Raw genomic sequence first — 21,355 nt, forward strand, 5'->3', positions numbered from 1 at the left:
TTCGAATATTTACTCTGATGTGAATTTTTCTCTTATACACTTACCTTTTAAAATTTCAGTCTAAGTAAAATCGAAATGAACTATTTCTAACATTTAGAACAGAGTCTGTCCCTTCAAAGGCACTCAATAAATATTTTTTTTAATTAATGAATGAATAAACTTTTTAAATTTTAAGTAGGGCACTTCTGCATTTTGTCACTGAATAGTGGAGTTTGGACCTAATACAAAATGCTTTGATTCCTCAGCTTTTGTCTTTTTCCATATTTCTGCTTATAAAAATTTGTTTGAAATTACTGAATCTTTTATTTTTAAAATAGAGTTCATAGTCTTGAACATTTTCTAAAAATGTATAAATATCACTGATTTTCAAAACTGTGAGCCAGAAACAAATGGTGACATGGGCATTAAACTATATTGTTTAATTATTTTATGACTTGCATCAAATACTAAGTGTAACAGAATACTAAAATGATACTTTTCCTCTTCCATTCTGATGGAGTTACCAACACAATTGATACATAGTGATGGTGAGACAAATCCCCATCACAGAATCCGTAAAGGAAGTGTTCAGTATTCAATTCCATGAGTCTTGGGCCCTTGAGCCAGATCAAGGATGTAGAGTTTACAGGATATGAGGAGGAATGGTGAAGAGGTTCTTTGAATTGTTAACACGCAGTGGCTACCACCCACCCCCTCTTCCCCTCAGGCCTAGAGAAAGTGGTGGGACTCTGGGAGAGTGTGCTGTGGTCCTGCTGTTGCAGGGACCCCCTGGACAGGCTGAGGAGAGCCGTCCATGCCTGCATTCCCAGAGTTGGTTGGATGCTTGAGTGTTTACTCGTGAGCAAATGTGGCCTCATAGAGGAGGGTGAGGCATGGCATTGGCCTGGGTCCTAACTAGTAAAGCTGCTTCCCCAAATTAAAAAATTGGTAAGACTAAGTGTCTGAGCATAATAGCAAGTATCAGTAATGTTCTTAGGGTGCTCAAATAATTTCTTTTAATTCATTGAACATTATGTCCATTGAATTACTCTGGGTAGGCACAGTGGATAACATAAATCACAGAGCCCATATGGACCTTAAGAGTTTTTAGATATTCCCTTTTATGCATGACTCGTTGAACTGAACTTAGGAACTTAAAAATCAAAGTATATGAATCAAAGCAAAAGTTAAGAGTTAGGAAAAGTGAATTTAGAAATTCTGGCAGAGAACTAAGCTTAAAATTCTAGATTTCTGAAAAAAAAAATTAAAGTATTCCCATTATCCTTTCTCATACCTACTGCTGTGGTTCTCAGTGGGGTTATTAATAAATATTGATGTATCCAGTTGAGTGTAATGAATATTGCAAGTAACTAATTATTATCAATAAGTAAAAACACTAAACATTCTCAATGTTACATTAATTTTTATAAATTATAACAGTTTTAAGGTTATCTCTCTAATGACATTCTCACTTGAGTATGTGTCCTTACAGAGAAAGGGAAGGAAGGAATTATAAATCATATGCCAGTAAACTGTGGGTGTCACCACCATAAAAACATTTTGAACTGCCATGATGGAAAAGGGATCTGTCTCTCTGCTGTTACCATTCTCCTTGTAATGGGAATTGTTATTGGTAATTCCTCAAACAAGGAATGAGTTTTTAAAATAAGAATAGAGGACAGAGAGAATGAATATGCAGCTGTACATGATTAAAAAGATAAAGGAATAAAAAGATAAAGGTGATCATGAGAAAGTAACAGTATACATGATAGAAAAATAAAGCAAAGTTATATATAGCTGAAGGAAGAACCGTTGAATAGGATGCTATGAAAGGATTTTATGAATAATGTGGTTAGAAGAAACTTCTTTATTTTGAGAAGTATAGTGTCATTTTTAAATTACAATGGATTTTATATAACAGTGATGATGTATTTATAGAACCATTTTCTTTAAAGCAGCCAAGATAACTATGCAAAACTTAGTCTGTTCATGGTTTACCTGTGGGGTGGGCAGAAGGTTATATATTGCTTAAGAAACCGAAACACTGGAATTGGGGTGTTAGGAATTTTACTCTTGGTTCATGTTCTAGTTTGCTAGCTGCTGGAATGCAATATACCAGGAACGGAATGGCTTTTAACAAGGGGAATTTAATAAGTTGCAAGTTTACAGTTCTAAGGCCTAGAAAATGTCCCGATTAAAACAAGTCTAAAGAAATGTCCAATCAAAGGCATCTAGGGAAAGATACCTTGGTTCAAGAAGGCCGATGAAGTTCAGGGTTTCTCTCTCAAGTGAGAAGGCACGTGGTGAACACAGTCAGGGCTTCTCTCTCAGCTGGAAGGGCACATGGCGAACACAGCGTCATCTGCTAGATTTCTCTCCTGGCTTCCTGTTTCATGAAGCTCCCCGGGAGGCATCTTCCTTCTTCATCTCCAAAGATCGCTGGCTGGTGGACTCTGCTTCATGGTGCTGCAGCATTCTCTGCTCTTTCTGAATCTCTCTGAATTGCTGAATGTTTCCTCTTTTATAGGACTTCAGAAACTAATCAAGACCCACTCAGATGGGTGGAGACATGTCATCCCCTAATCCAGTTTAACAACCGTTCTTAACTAAATCTCATCAACCAGGGAGATGATCCCATCACAGTTTCAAATATACAGTATTGAATAGGGATTATTCTACCTTTAAGAAATGAGATTTATATTAAAACATGACTTTTCTTAGGGGGCATACTTCCTTTCAAACCAGCACAGTTCATATGGATGGAATAGTGTCTTATGAGCAACCCACATGACCCCCATCTAGGTTTATTGTTAAAACTTCTTGAGGCTTCACAGATTAGCATCCTCTGGGGTTCATCTCTAAGCAGTACCATTTGGTTTCTACCATAACTTATTACACAGGCAGTTGAAGCATGCCCATAGAGAAAGCTTAGGTATATAGATATTCCTTTCAAATGTTAAGAAAAGCTTTATATTTCCCTTTAGGACTTTGTTAAGCTCTTCTAATTTTTTTCCCATTCACATTTTCATAAACTTGGATTTTCTTGCTAAACCTTGTTGAATTCAAATCCTATTACTTATAAAAAAAAAAAGGTAGGATGTCTGCAGCAGTTATTATACACAACATATATATATATATATATATATATATATATATATATATACATGTATATATTTCTTAAAAGGAAAGAAAGGTAGGATGCCTACAGCAGTTACTGTACACACACACACACGCACAAACACATATATATACATGTTCATACAACTATGTGTAAATGTGTATGAATGTAACATGAGTATAATGAGAGCATGTGTGTGTGTGTGCATGCATTCATGGAAGGGGAGCATCCTCTTCCTAGAGGTTTTTTAAAAAACTCACAGAATAACAACTTCAAAGATCATCACAAAAGGAAAGCAGTGATTACAGAAAACAGCGTCAAGATGGCTTCATCCAGCACTCTGATAGTACTGTGAGGTAACAGAAAGGGAACTTTCTTTCTCTTTCTCCACACTACTAAAAGAGGAAGATGCAAGGGAGCATACTGAGAACATGTTTTGTCAAGAAAAGTGAGATGACCTTCTAAGGCCTTTCCGATTTAGAGTGAATAAGCTGTATTTGCCTATAGCAAAAATGAAATGGGAAAAATGTTTTGTTTTAATAGCATTTTAAATAACACTAATAACTCTGGAGAAAACTCAACCATTACCTATCCTGCAACCAAAAAGTTAAGCATAGCAGAAGAAAAAGTTACAACTTAGTACTCTCAGTGTAAACTGACTGTAGTTTTCCAATGGACACTCAGAACCGCCTGATATCCTAATTTCCCTGGTGTGTTCATTCTCCCACTCTCCAGAATGACCATTTCATGCCTTATCCTCTCTCCCTAAACCTCCAACGCCCCTAGCCTGAGCTGATGGATTCAAGGAAGGGGAACGTCCTCTTCATAAAGGTGTTTTTGTTTTGTTTTTTCTTTTTTTGTTGTTCATTTTTTATTTTTTTTTCTAATTTTTTGTCTTCATAGAGGTATTTTTTAAAAAGCTCACAGAGTAACAATGCTTCATATTTCATTGAGAAATAAGTCGTTGGGGGAACTCCTCACCACAAGATGCACAGCCTGTCTTTAACTGCACCCATACCTTCTACCTTCTTTTACAATGATTGAAGTGTCCCTGTCCCATCCTAAGCCAACTCCTCCACTGTGCTCTGGATCGCTTCACTTCTTGCTTTCTCATTTAATTATATGTCCATGGTTCTACATTTCCATTTCCTCCCTCTCTACTACATTATTGCCATTAGCATAAAAACTAGTATTTTCTGTCTAACCTTTCCATCTATCCTTAATCCCACATTGCCCTCATTATCATCCTGTTTTTCTCCTATTCTACGCAAAATCTCTTGAAAACCCTGTCTGCATTCCTGCCTCCTCTCTTCCATGTCCTCTTCTCTCCACCTTCTCCACTGTGTGGCTCTCCCCTATATTACAACTAAAGCTATGCTTGTCAGGGTCACTGACAATCTCCACACTGCCAAATACAATGACCAATACTTGTCTTCATCTTGCTGAACTTATCAGCAACTTTTATCACATTTAACCATTTCTTTCTTCGTGAAACTCGCCTTACGATATCTTACTCAGTCTCCCTGTTGACTGAGACTTAGGTTCTGGAATGAATGATTATTTTTCAATTATAAAAGTGATATGTGTTCACTGTAGAAAACACAATAAAGATCAATATAAATCATAAAATCCTCACCTTATGTAGATAGCCCCTTGTTAATATTTAGGAGAATGTATCTTTTTTTAATGATTCATATAATTTGTAATCTGCTTTTGCCCTTTTAGATAATATGATAATTTTTATAACCTTAAATATTCTGCTACAACATGATTTTTAGTAGCCTCATGGTAGTCTATCTGTCCTGTAGTAGAAAATGTTATGTTATTTTAATTTGCATTTGTTTGGTACCTTGTTAAGTGAAACTTTTTAATGTTCATTGCTCATTTCTATTTCTTTTGAAAATTGCATGTTTCCATTTGTCTATTAGGGTGTTGACCTTTGTCTTTCTCACTGATTTGATTTTGTTTTAATATATTTTCAGAATATTAACCTTTGGTCTACAACAGATGACTGTTTTTTTAAATATTTTTATTGACAAAACAACATATAAACACAAACATTTTTTTTCCTCATGCAAAAACATTTTTTTAATTTGTACATTTAGTCACTATCATTATACACTCTAGGCATTCCTAGATTATACCATCTCAGGATGACATAGTTTTTAAATAGTACTTTTACATTTGACATGCAGAATTTTCAACATTTGTGAAAAATATATTAATCTCTTTTATCATAACTTCTCCTTTACTTTTGTATTCAGCAATAACTTCTCTACCCTGAGATCAGATAAGAGAGACCCTCAATTAAATCTTCCAATTTTTGGGGGGGTTTCCTTTTACATTTAATTGGCATTTATTTTAGTGCATGGTGTAAGATAGGGATCGATTGCCATTCACCTTTCCCTCTCAATATTTAGCAGTACTGTTTGTTGAGTAATTTTCCTTCCATTACTGATTTCAGAGGCCACTTTATCATGAACTTTTATTTTATTGTTAGGACAACAGATATTCTTGCTCCAAAAGAAATTTTTGGCTAATTAAAAAGAGTTATTCTAGTCAAGCCTGATCTATTTTAATATAGATATTAAATATCTATTTAAATATAGTGAATAAAAATATGGGTAGCATTTAACTGAGTAGAGTCTGTATGGTACATATTCTTTTTACCTTTAAAGCATAAAAAAATTAGGCAATCATTTTGCCTTCTTATTATCCACAACTACAGAGAACACACTTGTTTTAAGCTCTTGTCCTTATCCAAAGTAGCACCATCCCCTGGGAGCGGCTGTGCTACCTGTAGTCAGAAGTAACCAGGAAAAGGCCTTCAGGCTCTTACGGGCTGGCCTTACAGCCCCAGCTTTAGGAAGTGACCATAAATGCTGTAGATATGTATTTGAAGTTACAACAACAGCAGTTCATTTAAGAAACATTTATTATGATCCATTGAAAGAGTATCCTTTATTTGATTTTGTTTCTCCCATCTTAAATTTGACCATTCTTGCTAAAAAATAAAGGTGGCTACCAGTAAGTTTAAAGGATCAAAGAAACACTTGAGAATATGGTTGAGAAATGGAAAGCTTCTCTAAATGGTATCAGGATATTTTGAGGTACTACATGGAGTAACCTATTACCTGTCATTAAAGCTATTCAAGAAGCATAAAGAATGTAATTACTGTAAGAAGAGTATGTTTACTTTTGTATTGTACAGAAAGAGTATAAATTGGGACAGTAATAGCTGTATCATTTAATACTTGATATTTCCCCCCAGGAAGAGGCAAAAAAGGCCCTAGATATATTTGGTATATAAACATATCCCCTTTATATATTACTTTTAGCCTGAAAGGTAAATACTTCCTGTCAAAATACTAATAACTGGAATACATGTTTGATGTACCATGCTTATTTACTCTGACTGAAAAGACCAAATAATGCAATGAGAACAATGTAGCAAATTTCAGATATATCTCTGTGTTCACTATAGCTGTTGGAAGAAAATTGGTTTTATGATATCGTGTTCAAAAAGCAGTAATTTTTACTGTGCTTTTTAGTCCTATACTCATTTTCAGAAAGGTTATTATTTATATTATGTGTGTCCGCCCCAAACTTGAATATGTAGGTCTCTGAGACAAGAATGGAAAGAAGGAAGCAAAGAGAAATAAATGAAGGATATTAGGAAGGTGGGAGTGTAGGACAAGAGTGGTCCCTGAAAATGCTTCAGTGCTGATTAGAATTTTTACCAAAATATAATGAGGAAAAGGAAGAGGAAATAAATATGTAACCAGGTTTATTAGTTCTTAAGTGTATTAGGAAAGGTAATTTGGGAGCGGTTCAATATTGAGGATGAAGCTATTCTTTCTGTGCCCCCTCTGCTTTCATTATCAAACACAAGAGAAGGGGCTGGTCTCACAGCTGAGGGGGTCAGAAAATATTATAGACAGGTCTCTTTTAAAGAAAGGAAATGGTTTTCAAGGATTGGCAGTACAGTCTACGCAAACTGACCTGTCCAAGGTTGTACAACAGAACTGGGACAGGAATTGGTTGTCTGCGAAGTCTCTGCTTATCTTTGCAATAAAATAAAAGGTGTATTTGTTTCAGGTAAACTAACAAATGGTGAGAATATGTTTTCGCTTAAAAAATAAGGCCAATATCCAAGGTATTCTGGAAGTTCTTAAAGTCTTTAGAGTCTGCCTCAGTGAAATTCAAGAATCAGTTTGCGGTCATTGACCTTTCTATTGTGAGAGATATGGAACAAGAAGACGTTTTTTAAGCAGGTTTTAAATTCTGCACAAAATCTTGGTGGGTGTTTTAGAGGATATGTTTTGTGCATGACTTTTGGATATAAATACAACTTTTATTTTCACAGGTTGAGCTCTGAAAAGTGTTGGATTATCTTCCTGTGAAATAGTAATGGGTTTCCTGAAATACCTATTTTTTCTTTTTAGATGCTGATAGACAAGATTCCATTAACCTCTTCCTCGGTGTTTTCCATCCCACTGAAGGGAAACCACATCTCTGGGAGCTCCCAACAGATTTTTATTTGCATCACAAAAATACCATGAAACTTTCACCAATAAGAAGGAGGTATTTTTCTTCCTTGTCTGTTATTTAAATTTAGACGATGGTATTTTGAATTTGAAATGCTTTTCTTTTTGAAAACTAATCATAGAGACTAAACTAACCATCTTATCACATTTGCCATGTGAAGTTTAGTATTACTGATGTCCTTATAATAGGTTTAGGAAATTGTGGCTAGCAATTGGTGTTTTTCATTTTCCTAAGATATAAAATTTTAGACCTTCATCATTGAACATAAGTTGTAGTTCCAATGAAACAATTCATCAGCATCTATTTTTGAGTGTTTCCTAAAAAATGTGGAGAGAATCCAGAACTCTACAGCTTCAGGGTCAATCTGTGGTTTTTCAAGTGTGGCTTCTAAACAGCATTTTCTTTGGATTCCAGTGTTTTTTCCCCAGAAAGCACAACCAACTCTCAGTCAAAAACAGGAAACCCGAGCAGTGATAATCTCAGTGGCTACTGCCATTCCCATCACCCCTAACACTCAGCTTGGGCTTTCTAGAATCACTCACCAGTTCATGTTGTCTTGATGGTATTTAAAATTATTAATATTTTTTTCAAAAGAAATGAACAGTTTGGTTGAGGCAGTGACAGGAAGAGAGCAAGGGCCTCAGAGTTGGACAGAGCTGAGCGGATATCTCTGCAGTTATGTGACCTTGGACCGATAAACCTCTCAAAGCTTCACTTTCTTATCTGCGAAGTGGAGATGATTATATACATCTCATGAGGTCAGGGTGAAGATTAAACGAGGAAGTGTATGGAAAGTGCTTAGCCCTGGACCTAACAGGACAAGCACAGTCCTGGAGCAGCCAGGCTCCAGAGTCACACCACCCACGGTTTAGTAGCTGGGTGACCTTGGGTGGATCACTTGACTGGTCTCAGTGTCACATATCAGTAAACTGAAAATGGTGTCAGTATTTAACTTTTAGGTTTTTCCAGGAATCAAATGAGGTAGTACATATTAAACAATGCTCAGCACATAGTAAGTTGAATAGCTGTTAGTGTTGTTATTATTCTTTAAAGAGATTACATTCCCTAGTTGTAATATTTATTAAAAAATCCCACATGATGGCCTAAAATCTAGAAACTTACATAGTATTGTTTTTCATATACTGTAATGTGAAAAATATTATGATAAACTCTTTAATATTAGTTTACCTGTGTTTCCAAGCTTGGTGGCCACCTGTATTTTTTACTGTCTTTACCAGTGATGTACTCTCAAAAATATTTTTTATTGAATCCTAAAGGAAGGGGAAATATACCCGGCTTTGACTAGAGTTCCAAATGATTATCCTACATGTATTAATCTGCTCAAAACCACTAATTAAAGCTTTGTTCTGAATTAGGTTAATATGTCATACACATGTTAAGATGACATTTATTGAATCAATGTTTGTAATGTCACCAAGATGTTTTCAGATAGTAAGCATTAATTATTTCCTTGACTCTTAAAGTTGGGAGGTTTCCCAGTCCTGCTAGCTGACTGATATGGGAGTGCCCAGGGGGAGGTTGTCTGGCCACTGCTGGACAAGTCTCATATGTCTCTGATAGAGGAAGTAGTTGTTTGGCGTTTCACCCCTGGTGCTGGGGCACAACCTTCTGCTGAGCTGCTTCCAAGACAGGACATGACACCAGAGGTCAGGCTCAAATCATTTTGTTGTGCTGCCAGCAGGGCACAAAGCTTTGCGGGTGCTGTTGCGAGTCAGGACCAAGGAGGTACAAACAGCTGCAGGTTTTATACATAGCAGGATGTGGAACATTCGGTTAAGGCATCGTGGACCAATCATAAGGCAAGTTAGAAATGAAAACCATAATTGGGGCTAGCTGCAGACATGTTGTTACTGATTTATTGACCTTTATACTGCACATGCATGTGTGAAGGATGTTCCATCTGACATACGTGATTGTCTCGCCTAGTCTTAATGACTGCTGGCTGGCATATGTGACTGCCTCACTCGGGGTTAATAGCTGCCAACTGACCACGGCTCATTTTGATAGCCTGTTGCAGGCTCCACAGTTCCCCCCTCACAAGGCATAGACAGCTTATATTTTGCTCAGGTAGCCATTAGCAGGGACATGTATAGGGATGATTTTGGTGGTCCTATAGCTAAGACCATGACTTTAGGTGAAGTGAAATCATCAAGGACAATGTGCATTATCTTCTACAGTATGCATAATGAGTTGCTATAAACAGGGGATGAGGCAGGGTTGTGCTAATAGAGCAGTGAAGGGGCACAAGACAAGGAGGCCAAATTGTTTCCACCATTTGGAGGAGAACATAGGACCCAGGAAGCTACTATCTAAGTCCAGGACTCCTTTCCAGGTTTGGACGGGAACATGGGCAAGCTTTTTCATTTGGGTGGTGATTTTTTCTATGGCCTTGCCCTGATCATCAATTTGCAGGCAGCAGTTGGTTAGGTTAAATCTGCCATAGATACCAAGCCTTCTTCAGCTAACAAATAATCTAAGCCGAGGTAGTTCTGGTAAATAGCAGTACTCACCTGAGTATTGTTTGGCTAGCAAGTTGAGGGCTGTGGAGGTTTCAACATTGGTTATGATCTCAAGCACAGCCTGTAAGCTAATCAGATACCACAGATTCATGTTGGTGACTGGACCGCTTGGGTTTTTGAGCTGGATTTTCTTGATGAAAGAGGAACCAGAGGCTGTTAGTAGCATCGGTTTCCAAGGGCTGGGCCGACCAATGCTCTGGCTTGGAAACCTTTTTGACTCTAGCTGGACTTGGTGGGGTTCTGCCCTCTGGCTACAATGGCTGTTTGTCCCACTTTATGTTGACCAGCCAATCACCAGGCTGGAGATAGTGAAACAGTCTGTCAAGGCTAAAGGGTTTTTTGGGTAAGGAGGCAGAACGGACTACAGATAGTACATGGGAAAGAGACTGTATGTATTTAAATAGAAATTTATTGCCTACTGTTACTTCCTCCCCCTCAGGTGATTACAGAAAGGTCAAGGTCTGCCAAACAGTCGCTGAAAAGGGCTTGAGTTTGCCTTTGACTGCAGTCAGGGCTAGGGGCAGCGCTTTTGGGCCATTTAAGGCCTGAAACTGACAGGTTTTTTTAGGAGGGTTTTTAGAGTACAGTTCATTCTTTCAACCATGGCACTGGCCTGTAAGCGGCAGGGAGAGTGTAGTTTCCAGTTGATGTTCAGGGCCTTGGCAGTTTGCTGAACAACGGGGTCAACGAAGTGGGGGTCCTTGGTCAGAGTTTAGGTGCTTGGGAAGTCCCCAGCTGGAGCAGATGTCTTCTAGCAGATGGCGGCATACCTTATGGGCTTTTGCAGTTTGGCAGAGGAGGCTTCAGGCCAGCCAGAAAAGTACATACAAATACCAGGAGGTCGCCATAGCTGAGGGCGTGAGGCAGTTTGGTGAAGTCTACTTGCCATTGCTGACCTGGGTATAGGGATAGGTTGAAAAAGTGCTGTCTGGCTTCTTGGGGCTCTAGTCAGGCAGGCGGGTTGGTTTTGACAGATGTAGCAGTGGGCAACAAGTTGCTGGATAATGGGCTGTCCTGGTGCCAATGACCTAAAGTAGCAAAGCCACATTTGTAGGAGTTTTTCTTCTCCCAGGTGGTGTAAATTGCACATTCGGAAGCAGAGAGCCCGGAGGAGGGATTGGGAATCCAAGTGTGTTTGGTGTTAGGGTGGATTAGCCATGAGTCTGTCACTTTGAAACCTTCATAAGCTGCCTGTTTTAAATCTTCAGCTGAGTATTCAGGGTACTCTGAGGGAAGAGAAATGACAGGATAGGCTGAGGCCCTTGAAGTTTGGCCGTGGCCCGTGCTGCATGATCTGCTGCATTGTTGTCTCTGGACTCCAGGGTATCACGTTTTTGGTGTCCTGGTAGGTAAAAAGTCTGATTTCCAGCAGGAGAACTGCAGTGAGGATGCGAGACACTACCTCGGCATGTTTAATTGGGGATGGTTGTTGATCAGGCAGTCAGTTTTCTTTCCATAACTGGGCAAAGGCGTGCAGGACTCCCCAGACATACTTGCTGTCGGTGTACAGGTTTATTTGGAGGCCCTGTCCAAGATGTAGGGCCTGGATGACCACCTCAAGTTCTACCCTCTGGGCAGAGGCATTCGGGGAGAAGGCACTGCTGGCCACGTTTTAGTGAATCATTTACAGCTGCCCATCTGGTGTACCTGATGCCATTTTCAGCAAAACTGAAGCCATCAGTGAATAGCTGAAGATCAGGATTAGAATGGGGTATTCAGAGAGACCGTCTTGAGGTTTGGTTTCCAGGTCATTGCTGTGGGTACAGTCACGACTGGGAGTTTCTGGATCCGCCAGGTGCAGAGGCAAGAGGGTGGCAGGGCTTAGTCGGTCAGAGACTTGTAGAATAACCTCAGGATGTTCAAGGAGAATAGCTTGACACCTGAGGAGATGGCAGCTGGTCATCCAGGTAGGTCCTCAAGTTTCAAGAAAAGTCCAAATAACATGAGGGGACAGGACAGTTAGAGGTTCTCCGAAGGTGAATTTTTGAGCTTCTGGGACAAGTAGGGCAGCTGCAGTGATGGCCTGTAGGCAGTAGGATCATCCGCTGGCAGTGTGGTCGAGTTGTTTGCTGAAGGAAGCAGTTACCTTGGGGCTATAGGGTGAGTCTTGACAGAGGATCCTCGGGCCAGCCCTCCTTCCGCCACAAAGAGCTGGAAGAGACGTTCCTTAAGCTGGTGAGCCCAGTGAGTACCTTCAGCGGGGGCCAATAGCATTCGCAATCGGAGGCTTTCCCCCTCAGGGTGTTGTAAAGGGGCTTGACCAGAGTTCCATAGTCCCAAATCCAGAGTCGACAGTAGCCAATGTCCAGGAAAGGACTTGAGTTCTTTTGTTGTAGATGGGACAGGGATATTACAGATTGCCTTTAATCATTTGGGGGCTAATAGGTGTTTTCCTTGGTCAAGGTCATGCCCGAGGAATTGGACTTTGGTCTGAGCAATTTGAGCCTTTTTCTAGGATGCACGGTATCCTCGTTTACATAGGAAATTTAGCAGAGAGATGGTGGCCTGAGCACAGGCGGTAGGAGAAACCAGGAACAGATCATCTACATACTAGAGAAGTTTGAGTTCTTGTGGAAAGTCCCATTGTTGGATATCGGTAGCCAGAGCTTGGCTCAACAAAATAGTAGAGTTTTTGAATCCCTGGGGCAATCTGGCCCAGGTGGCTCAGGGGGGTGGCAGTCAGGTTGAGAGAAGTAGGTGAATGCGAAGACAGGGCGGCTTTCAGGCACCACTGGAACACAGAAAAAGGCATCCTTCAGATCTAACACCATGTAGTAGTAAAGTTGGGGGCTCAGGATGCTGAGCAGAGTGTAGGGGTCCAGAACCAGCTGCGGAAGATCTAGTGTCCGAACGTTGACTGCTCTTAGGTCACGCACCATGTGGACTTCACTGTTCGGTTTTTTTGATGGCCAGGATGGGAGTGTTCCATGGACTGTCAGGAACAGGGCATGGTTCTAGGACTCCTCCTTCAAGCAGGCGGGAGATGACTTCCAGAACGCTGGGGATAAGATTGCCGCAGAGAGGATACTGGCTAAGGAGAACTGAGCTTCCAGCTTGAGGGTGATACAGATGGGAACAGCAGAGACAGCTAGTCCAGGGAGTTTCCTAGACCTGGGGTTGACCTGGTTGGAGACCAGGGGCAGGGAGGCTACTGAGACTGGGCTGGGGTGAGGTAACCCTCTCCAGAAGCCCGTTTCCTGCTGGAAGTTTACAGCGATGGCCATCAGGCTCACGGGTGATGAGAGCTCGAGTCTTACACAGGAGGTCTCAGGCCCTTAGGTTGATGTGGGCCTCAGGTAAGTACAGAAAGTCATTTTCAGTTTCCCTGAGATTTGGGCTTAGATGGAGTTGCTCTTGAGGAGGGAGACTATTTGGCTTCCTGTGGCCCCCTGGACTGATAAGGTGGACTACAGGTACTGGGAGGGGCCAGCAGATAGCAGACTTAGGTGCCAGGGTCTGTGAGGAATGGCAAAGTTTTTCAGCCCGCTGCAAGTTTACTAGGGGCTAAGCAGGTGATCTGGGCCCCTGACCCCCTCGCTAATCTTCTTCCTCCATCAGGGCCAATAGGTTAGGTCAAGTTTGGGGTCTCCCTGTGCCAAGGTATGCTGGTTTCCCGGGTCAGGGACTTTTCCCAGACAGGTCCTGCACCCTGGCTCCCTGTGCTGCTTGGCTGGGCAGGAATTTTTCCAGTGGCCAGTTTGTTTGCAGTAGGCACGTTGGTCTGGTGCCAGGAGGGAGTGACCTCTTTCTCTCCCTTTTGACTGGTGGCCATTTCCCCAGAAGCGGAAAGTTCACTGTTGGCCTCCCCTATTTCCTTGACCAGAGACCTGAACACCCATTACTATGGCCTTCTGCCCTTGTTTTTCCAGTAACCTATTCTGAAAGCTTTTCTGAGCTTCTTCTAAAAGCAGAAGAATAGCATGTTTCCAACCCCACCAGGCATTTTAGTTAATTTCTGACGGATGTCAGGGGCAGAGTGGGTTAAGAACAGATGTTTTAGAATGGGCTCAGCTGCCAGGCCATTGGGAATTTCATTAGTATGGGTGCGGGCTGCATCCCTGAGTCTTTGGAGGAACTGGGTTGGGGGTTCTTTTTCATCTTGATAATATTCCTCTACTCAGGACCAGTTGTTGGTGCAAACTGTGCTGGCCTCTAACCCTTGTAAGAAGGGGTCTTGAAAATGATCCAAGTGCTGAACAGGGGAGACACAGGTTTGGCCATTTTGAGATATCATCATTTAAGTCCCAGTCTGGATTGGCCTCCCAGTTGAGTTGGTCATCTTCTGACCTGTAGAGGGCGATGTCGGCTTGGGAGCTCACTAGTCAGCAGGCATTTGAAACAGTCTGGGAGATTTCTACTTCTGAAAATACTGAACTAGCCAAGGCTTTTAGATCCTCCCAGGTTGACTTGTGAATGGTGAAGGGAGTTCGGATCATTTCTACCACCAGTCAGGGTTGGGTATAGAACTTACCCTTTAATTCAGCTAGCTTGGCTACCTCTGATGGTCCCCATGCGGGATGCGAATATGGCCCAACCGTGGCTAGAGCCCACCATGTCCCGGCAGAAGGAATTACGCTAGTTACAGGGATTAAGGGGTACAGTCCAGTTGACCCTGGACTGGGGTTTTCAGAGGTTGAATCCTAGGAGGCATTCCTGAAAACCATACAGTAGGATTCTTCCTCAAACTTTCCAGTCTCGTCTAGCCACATTATCTAGGCATTTAGCAAACTTATATTAAAAGACCCTTTTGGTGACCATTTTGGCAGACCAGCAATATCATATTTAGCCATGTTACAATACAATATTTAATCTTTTCTTTCCTTAGACCTTCCCTTTCCTGGTTTTAACCAGTTTTGTAACACATCCCAAGGGTTCAATGGGTTCCCCGTCTCCTGGAGAGGACTAGCTATTTCCCATTTTAGACACAGGTTAATAACAGAACAGTTTTTACACAGAACTGTTAAATAGAGGACCCAATTCCAGTTTTATTCGGAGGATCCGGGAGAGATCCTACGGCATCCCCAAAAATGGATCTACTCACTCAGTCAGGTGGATCTGTGGATCAGACAGATGGCTGAAACTGGTGGCCCCAACAGGAATGGTTTGAGCCAGCAGAGACTCAGCAATCCCCAGGTATCTCCATTGTCCAACTGGCCCGAGTCGTCATAGGTCCACTTTACAGGCGGGCAGGTCCCAGTAATCCGAGGGGCTGGCCAATCTGAAGACAAAGGCGGGGAACCAGGGGTGTCTGATCCTGGTGTCGAAGGTTACACCAGTTCAGTCAAGTCCCTGTTCGGGCACCAGGAAAGCTGTTATACCCCTGGCCCTGGGGCACAGCCTTCAGCCAAGCGGCTTCCGAAACAGAATGTGACACCAGAGGTCAGGCTCGAATCATTTTATTGTGCTGTGAAGCAGGACACAAAGCTTTGAATGTGCCATTGCAAGTCAGGACCGAGGAGGTTTTTTTTTTTTTTTTTTTTAAAGGAAAGACAGAGAGAAGGAAGGAAGGATAGAAGGAAGGAAGAGAGGAAGAAAGGGAAACATCTTTTAAACATTTTCTTGTTTTATTGTATTTTGTTTCTCCGTTTTCGTTACATGGGCTGGGGCCGGGAATCGAACCGAGGTCCTCCGGCATAGCAGGCAAGCACTTTGCCCGCTGAGCCACCGCGGCCCGCCCCCGAGGAGGTTTTGTATAAAACCAGCTGCAGGTTTTATACATAACAGAATGCAGAACGTTCGGTTAAGGCATCATGGCCCAATCATAAGGCAAGTTAGAAATGATAACCATAATTGGGGCTAGCTGCTGACGTGTTGTTACTGATTTATTGACCTTTATATTACACGTGCATGCGTGAAGGACTTTCCAGCTGGCGTACATGACTGCCTCGATTAGGGTTAATAGCTGTCAGCTGAGTATGGCTTGTTTTGCTAGCCTGTTGCAGGCTCCACACTGGAACAGTTCACTTACACAGTTCCCCCTTATATTATGCTGAGATCCATTTCTCTGTAACTTGACTAGTTCAGCCCACTGAGACCTTAAGAAACTATTTCCTCATCCAGCTGATAGCCCTTTAAATAGTTGAAGATGGTAGTCGTGCATTCTCAAAACATCTTCTCTGAGTCAAATAGCCCCAGTTTCTTCAGTTGTTCCTTATATTCTAGAAGTTTAAGTCCCTTTAGTATTTGGACTGCTCTGTCTCTATGTGTTCTGGTTTGTCAATGTTCTTTTTAAACTGTGGTGCCCAGAACTGGGTCCAGGAATGGTCATGGTCTGTTGTGATTTGTTCCAACTTATGGAACTATTATTCCCCTTATCCTGGATTATTTTTATCATTAAGTATAAGATTGTAGTAACTATATTCAGCAGTCATCCCAATATTTCTGCACATCCTGTCAATTAGAACTCCCAAGTCTTTCTGTGTCCTACTGCCATGCTATGTCCGCACCATTCAAATTACATTCATTCATGTAATTTGATCTGCCTGAACCTCAGTACAGACCTTCATGTTTATCTACATTGAATTCCATCATGTTGGATTTGCCATTTATTTTAGTCAGTTGAGATATTTAAATTTTTATTTTGAATCTAATTCAGTCATTCATTGAATTATTTTTACTTGTCTATGGGCTTGCCTTCTTCGAAAGTATTTCAATATGTATTCTTTTTATGATCACTTCTAGCTTTGTAGCTTCTTCACATTTAATTAGCTGGCCATCTTGATCCTGATACAAGTTCTTGATGAAAAGGTGGATTGCAGAGGCATGTGGTATCCCAAGAGACAACTCCTGCCTTAACATTATTTAGTTTTTGGTTGGAATAACTTAAACAGCTACAAGCCCACTTAATTATACCGTCATCTTGCCCGTATTTCTCTCTTATTCACAAATACTGAATGCTTTGCTAAGATCTAGATATGTTGTTTCAGAGAGCTAAATTAGCTAGGGGAATTACAGACATTAAAAAAAAAAAAAATCCTTCCTAGCCTTCCTGTGTGATCCAGTGGAATTGAGTTCTCTTAACACTAGGCACTGAAAAAGAAAAAGCTGATATACTGGTTATTGTATGCAAAGGAGGAAGTGGCACCAGCCTATTTGCCGTTCTCTCATCCCTGGTTCCAAAGCAGGGTTCTGTCCTGAGCCACTGTTCTCCCTCTGGATAGATGTCCCTGGTGGTAGAGGTGATGTAGATGACCCCTTCCCTGGGCCTGGCCCACTTAGGCTCTCATCCACGAACCATCGCAACCCTGGTCCCCAACACAGATGTCTCTCATGGGCTTCTTCCTTCTAAGACCCACGCAAGGAAGTTGAGCATTTTAAAAGGTATTGTGACTTGCTTTATCTTACTTAGATACAATTTAGTAAAATTTAAACAAAACGAAACAGTTTGGGGAACTGGTCTCACATCACTAATACAAGATTATCTCTTAATTCTTTTTCTTCATGCAGTGCATTCTTAGTTAAAACACATTCTTTGTAATGTTTATTCCTTTTTTCCTAGGCAAGCTAACAAAAGCAACATTCTGTAAGAAGTTCATTGACTAGTTGATATCTTCTCTGCTTTCCTCCTCTGCCAAGGTTAGGTCATCACAAAATAGAACTTAAATGCATGCGCACACACAAACACACACACACCTTGTTAAACAAGTAGTCCATGTCTCTTTCATTCCCCTGATCTGACGCTTGATTTGCATATCAGAAAAGAAAATGGGAAAAGCCTGGTGTTTTGTTCTAGTGAATATATGTGGATTCCTGGAATTCACCAGTCATCTTTTTAGGTTACTCACAATGTATCTCTACCTGATATTTGATTCTATTATCTTGCCAGGCCAACAACGGACTCATGATGTTTAGTTTTTGGAATTTTTCACCCTCTATTTTTGAGCATCGAGACTACATTTGCCCATTTCCAGTGTCAGTTTCATTCTTCATTATCCCTTAAAAGATTATTGATCTCAACTACAAAGGGACACTTGAATGCTTTTAGAACGGCTTTACTACTTCCTTTTGTCTCTTGGGCTGTCATTCCTTCTTATCTCATATTTTTCTCTTTCTAACATGAAGCTCATCATGCCTGGTGAAGATAGAAATAGTACCAGAATTCAGCAGTGCTAGTTTCTCTATCATTATTTTAACACAGCATCTCCAACACCTAGAGCAGTGCCTGACACATAGTAGGTGCTTAATGAATATTGAATGACTGCAAGCAGCAGACCTATCTTTTTTTCTGTTCCTTTAGTACTCTAAAGCCTCACTATACAACAAAGTGATCTGCGGACTAGCCTCTTTGGCATCACCTGGTAGCTGGCCACACAGAACCTCAGGTCTTACCTTCTGAATTAGAATTTGCCTTTTAACAAGATTCCCATGTGATTTACATGTGTATTTTATATTGAGAAGCACTGTTCCAAAGCATAACTTTAGTCTAAATTAGAGCAAAACTTCAGCAGCCTCTTCTGTTATAGTATCTTCCCCCTGAAGTTGATTAGATTTCATGTTCATTTCTTCATCATCCTTGGTTATGCTAGAGATGGTGAGCAGAATAGAATCCTTTCTAAATCCAAGTTCATTGGGGAATCACTCAATGATACTCTCCCATTTCTTCATAACTGGGATTATTCAAGGATGTGTCACCGTTTTATTTTTAGAAAGTCTTTCACTTATATTAAATTTGCTTTTTAGAATTTTCGGCCATGGAGTTTTTCCTCTGAACCTTTTGAAATTCTGTTTCATTTTAACGTTTTTATATACTATTTCCATCATTCCCCTTCCCAGCTCTCATAAGCTTTAATATAATACTTTCCCCCTAAATACCCATTTCATCAGAATTTGATTTAGAATTAAATTCAGTGTTCAAAGAGAAGGCACTTCAGGATTCTGTCAGATTCTCTGTTCTTAGCTGATGAGTCTTTGAGCAGAAATTCAGACAGTTGAAATTCCCTCCCCTTACTCTGGCCTCTGTAACAAGTAGAGAATATGTACAGTTAAAGAGTAGCAGGAGCTATTTCCTGAGCGTCTTTAGGACTCTCCTATTCATTTTTTTAATTGTTTTGCTTAATTATTTTAATTTCCTTCATCCATTGATGCGAACAATGATAGCAAAGTAGGAAAAGTACCTCACCTCTCAGAGAATCCCAATTGTAGGTCTTGGGTAAAGGTCCCACCACTCACCTGGTGAGTGTAAACACAGTCCCTGGGGAGAAGCAAACAGCAGCTGATGCAAGCGGACTTAGCATATCTTTTATCTTCTTTGCTAAAAGTAAGTAGCATCAAAACATCTTAACTCAGATACATTCATGGCATTTTTGTATAACTATGACATAGTTGAAACAAGAAAGGGGTAGGGAAAGGAATTAACATGTTGAAGACCTACTGTGTGCCGAAAGCTTTTCAAACATGTTTTAAAAGGAAAAAAATTAACTTTGAAATAGAAGGTAGTATCTTTCTATATACCATACAACCTGTTTATCCAACAAAGTGTAGAAACCCACATTTACATTTGGTCCATTTGATCCTTTTTTTTTTTTGTTTTATAGTTATACCTACTGGTGGACACCAGAGGTAATAAAACATTTGCCATTGCCGTATGATGAAGGTAGGTACAATGTTTTTTAGTTTTTATACTGTTTCAGAATTATACCTAAATAAGCTTGAAAAGTTAAATTCTTTGCATACAGTATTTTATTAGAATGAAATGAAAAGTCAGTGTTATCTTGGTATTTTAATAGACAGAGGACTGTAACATCTCTTAGCTTCTTAAAGGGAAGGTTTGTGTTATACATTTTTATCTCTCTTGGTCAATACCTTGTATTGTGTCTTACAGTTATTAGATATGCCCTTCAAGCATTTAATCAGCAGATTGTAATATGATAGTTTATCATTTTAAAACAGAGATTAATGATTAGTATTGATTATATCTCTAGATATTTTAGGGAAATGGGAAGGAAGTGAGGGTCCATTCCCAAGGGAAAATAAAAACATTTTTCCTATATCCAATCAGTGAAAAGTGATATGATTGTGCATATAAACACAACGTTTTAGTCACTAAAACTTAAATTTATTAATTTCTCAGAAAGTCTGGAAGAACTATATAATAAAGGAATACCCTCAAATTAAAAGACTTGCCTGTTTTAAATTTAGGTCAGTCCTGACTGTATTACTAATGACCCTGATGTTTGGCAAGCTAATTTACCCATCTGTGAAAGGGCACTAAGTGAGATCTGCTAACCTGGAATGCTCCTGTTGAGGAGGGCTCCATCTAGCTATGCTTTAACTATCCCCGCTTTGGGTGATGAAAGCTGTTAAGTAAGAAGATTGCAGTTTAGGTTTTTTTTTTTTTTTTTTTGCATTGCAGGCACTGGGAATTGAACCCGGGTCTCCGGCATGGCAGGTGAGAACTCTGCCACTGAGCCACCGTGGCCCACCTGCACTTTAGTTTTAATTCTTAATAAATTACTAATTCATTTTAGGAAAGTGTTTATAACAATGAAATTCTGGGCAAAATCGAAGAAAGTTTATTCTTGGAGAAAGGAAAGGAAAATTTTAATATTCTAACTTTGGACGTTAATAAGATTTAAAATATAAAGGAAAACAATGAAATAGCTGCATGATTTTTAGCTAGAAGGCAGAGGGTATTTTTTAAGAACAAAGAGGAATTTGAGGCACTGAGTGATTTCCAAAATAACCACTACCCCCTCTGCAGACTTCTAGTGGCAGTCGTGCTTCCTTAGGGCTTGTCCTGCTCAGTTCTACACTTGGTTTTCTGTGCATGAAACTCATCTCTTTTCCAAGTGTGTAAGCACCAGAGGCAGGAGATAAGCCTTATTCAATGTCGTATCCCCATAGAGCTTATCTCCCTGCTCTCTGCCAACACAGTTGACATTAAGTAAATGTTTGCTAGATGTAATCTGAAGTCTTAAAAGTAAGTGACAGGCACTATCTCTCTTTAGTTAACTGTGCTGCGAACTTAAAGAAGTTGATAGTGAAGAAATTTCATAAATACGAAGAAGAGATTGATATCCACAATGAGTTCTTCCGGCCGTATGAACTGAGTAGTTTTGATGATACCTTTTGCTTGGCTATGACCAGTTCAGCACGGTATGTTGTGATTACTCTGATATTGTAAGTATTTGAGAACTATATTTTCCTAGTTTATATAGAAATGTTTTCCTTT

The 21,355-nt window shown here is 40.2% G+C and overlaps 1 protein-coding gene across 2 annotated transcripts in view; it reads left to right on the forward strand.

The window, feature by feature from the left end:
* The window catches only part of FIG4 (FIG4 phosphoinositide 5-phosphatase), a 186,602-nt gene that overhangs the window by 92,644 nt on the left and 72,603 nt on the right, over positions 1–21,355 (forward strand). For both annotated transcript variants that reach the window (XM_077162640.1, XM_077162641.1), the window contains 3 exons: positions 7,543–7,681; positions 19,719–19,777; positions 21,132–21,279. In XM_077162640.1, coding sequence (XP_077018755.1) covers positions 7,543–7,681; positions 19,719–19,777; positions 21,132–21,279 — 346 coding nt within the window. The remainder of the gene's footprint in view (positions 1–7,542; positions 7,682–19,718; positions 19,778–21,131; positions 21,280–21,355) is intronic.

The sequence above is a fragment of the Tamandua tetradactyla genome, chromosome 5 (assembly GCF_023851605.1).
Source record: "Tamandua tetradactyla isolate mTamTet1 chromosome 5, mTamTet1.pri, whole genome shotgun sequence".
NCBI lineage: Eukaryota > Metazoa > Chordata > Mammalia > Pilosa > Myrmecophagidae > Tamandua > Tamandua tetradactyla.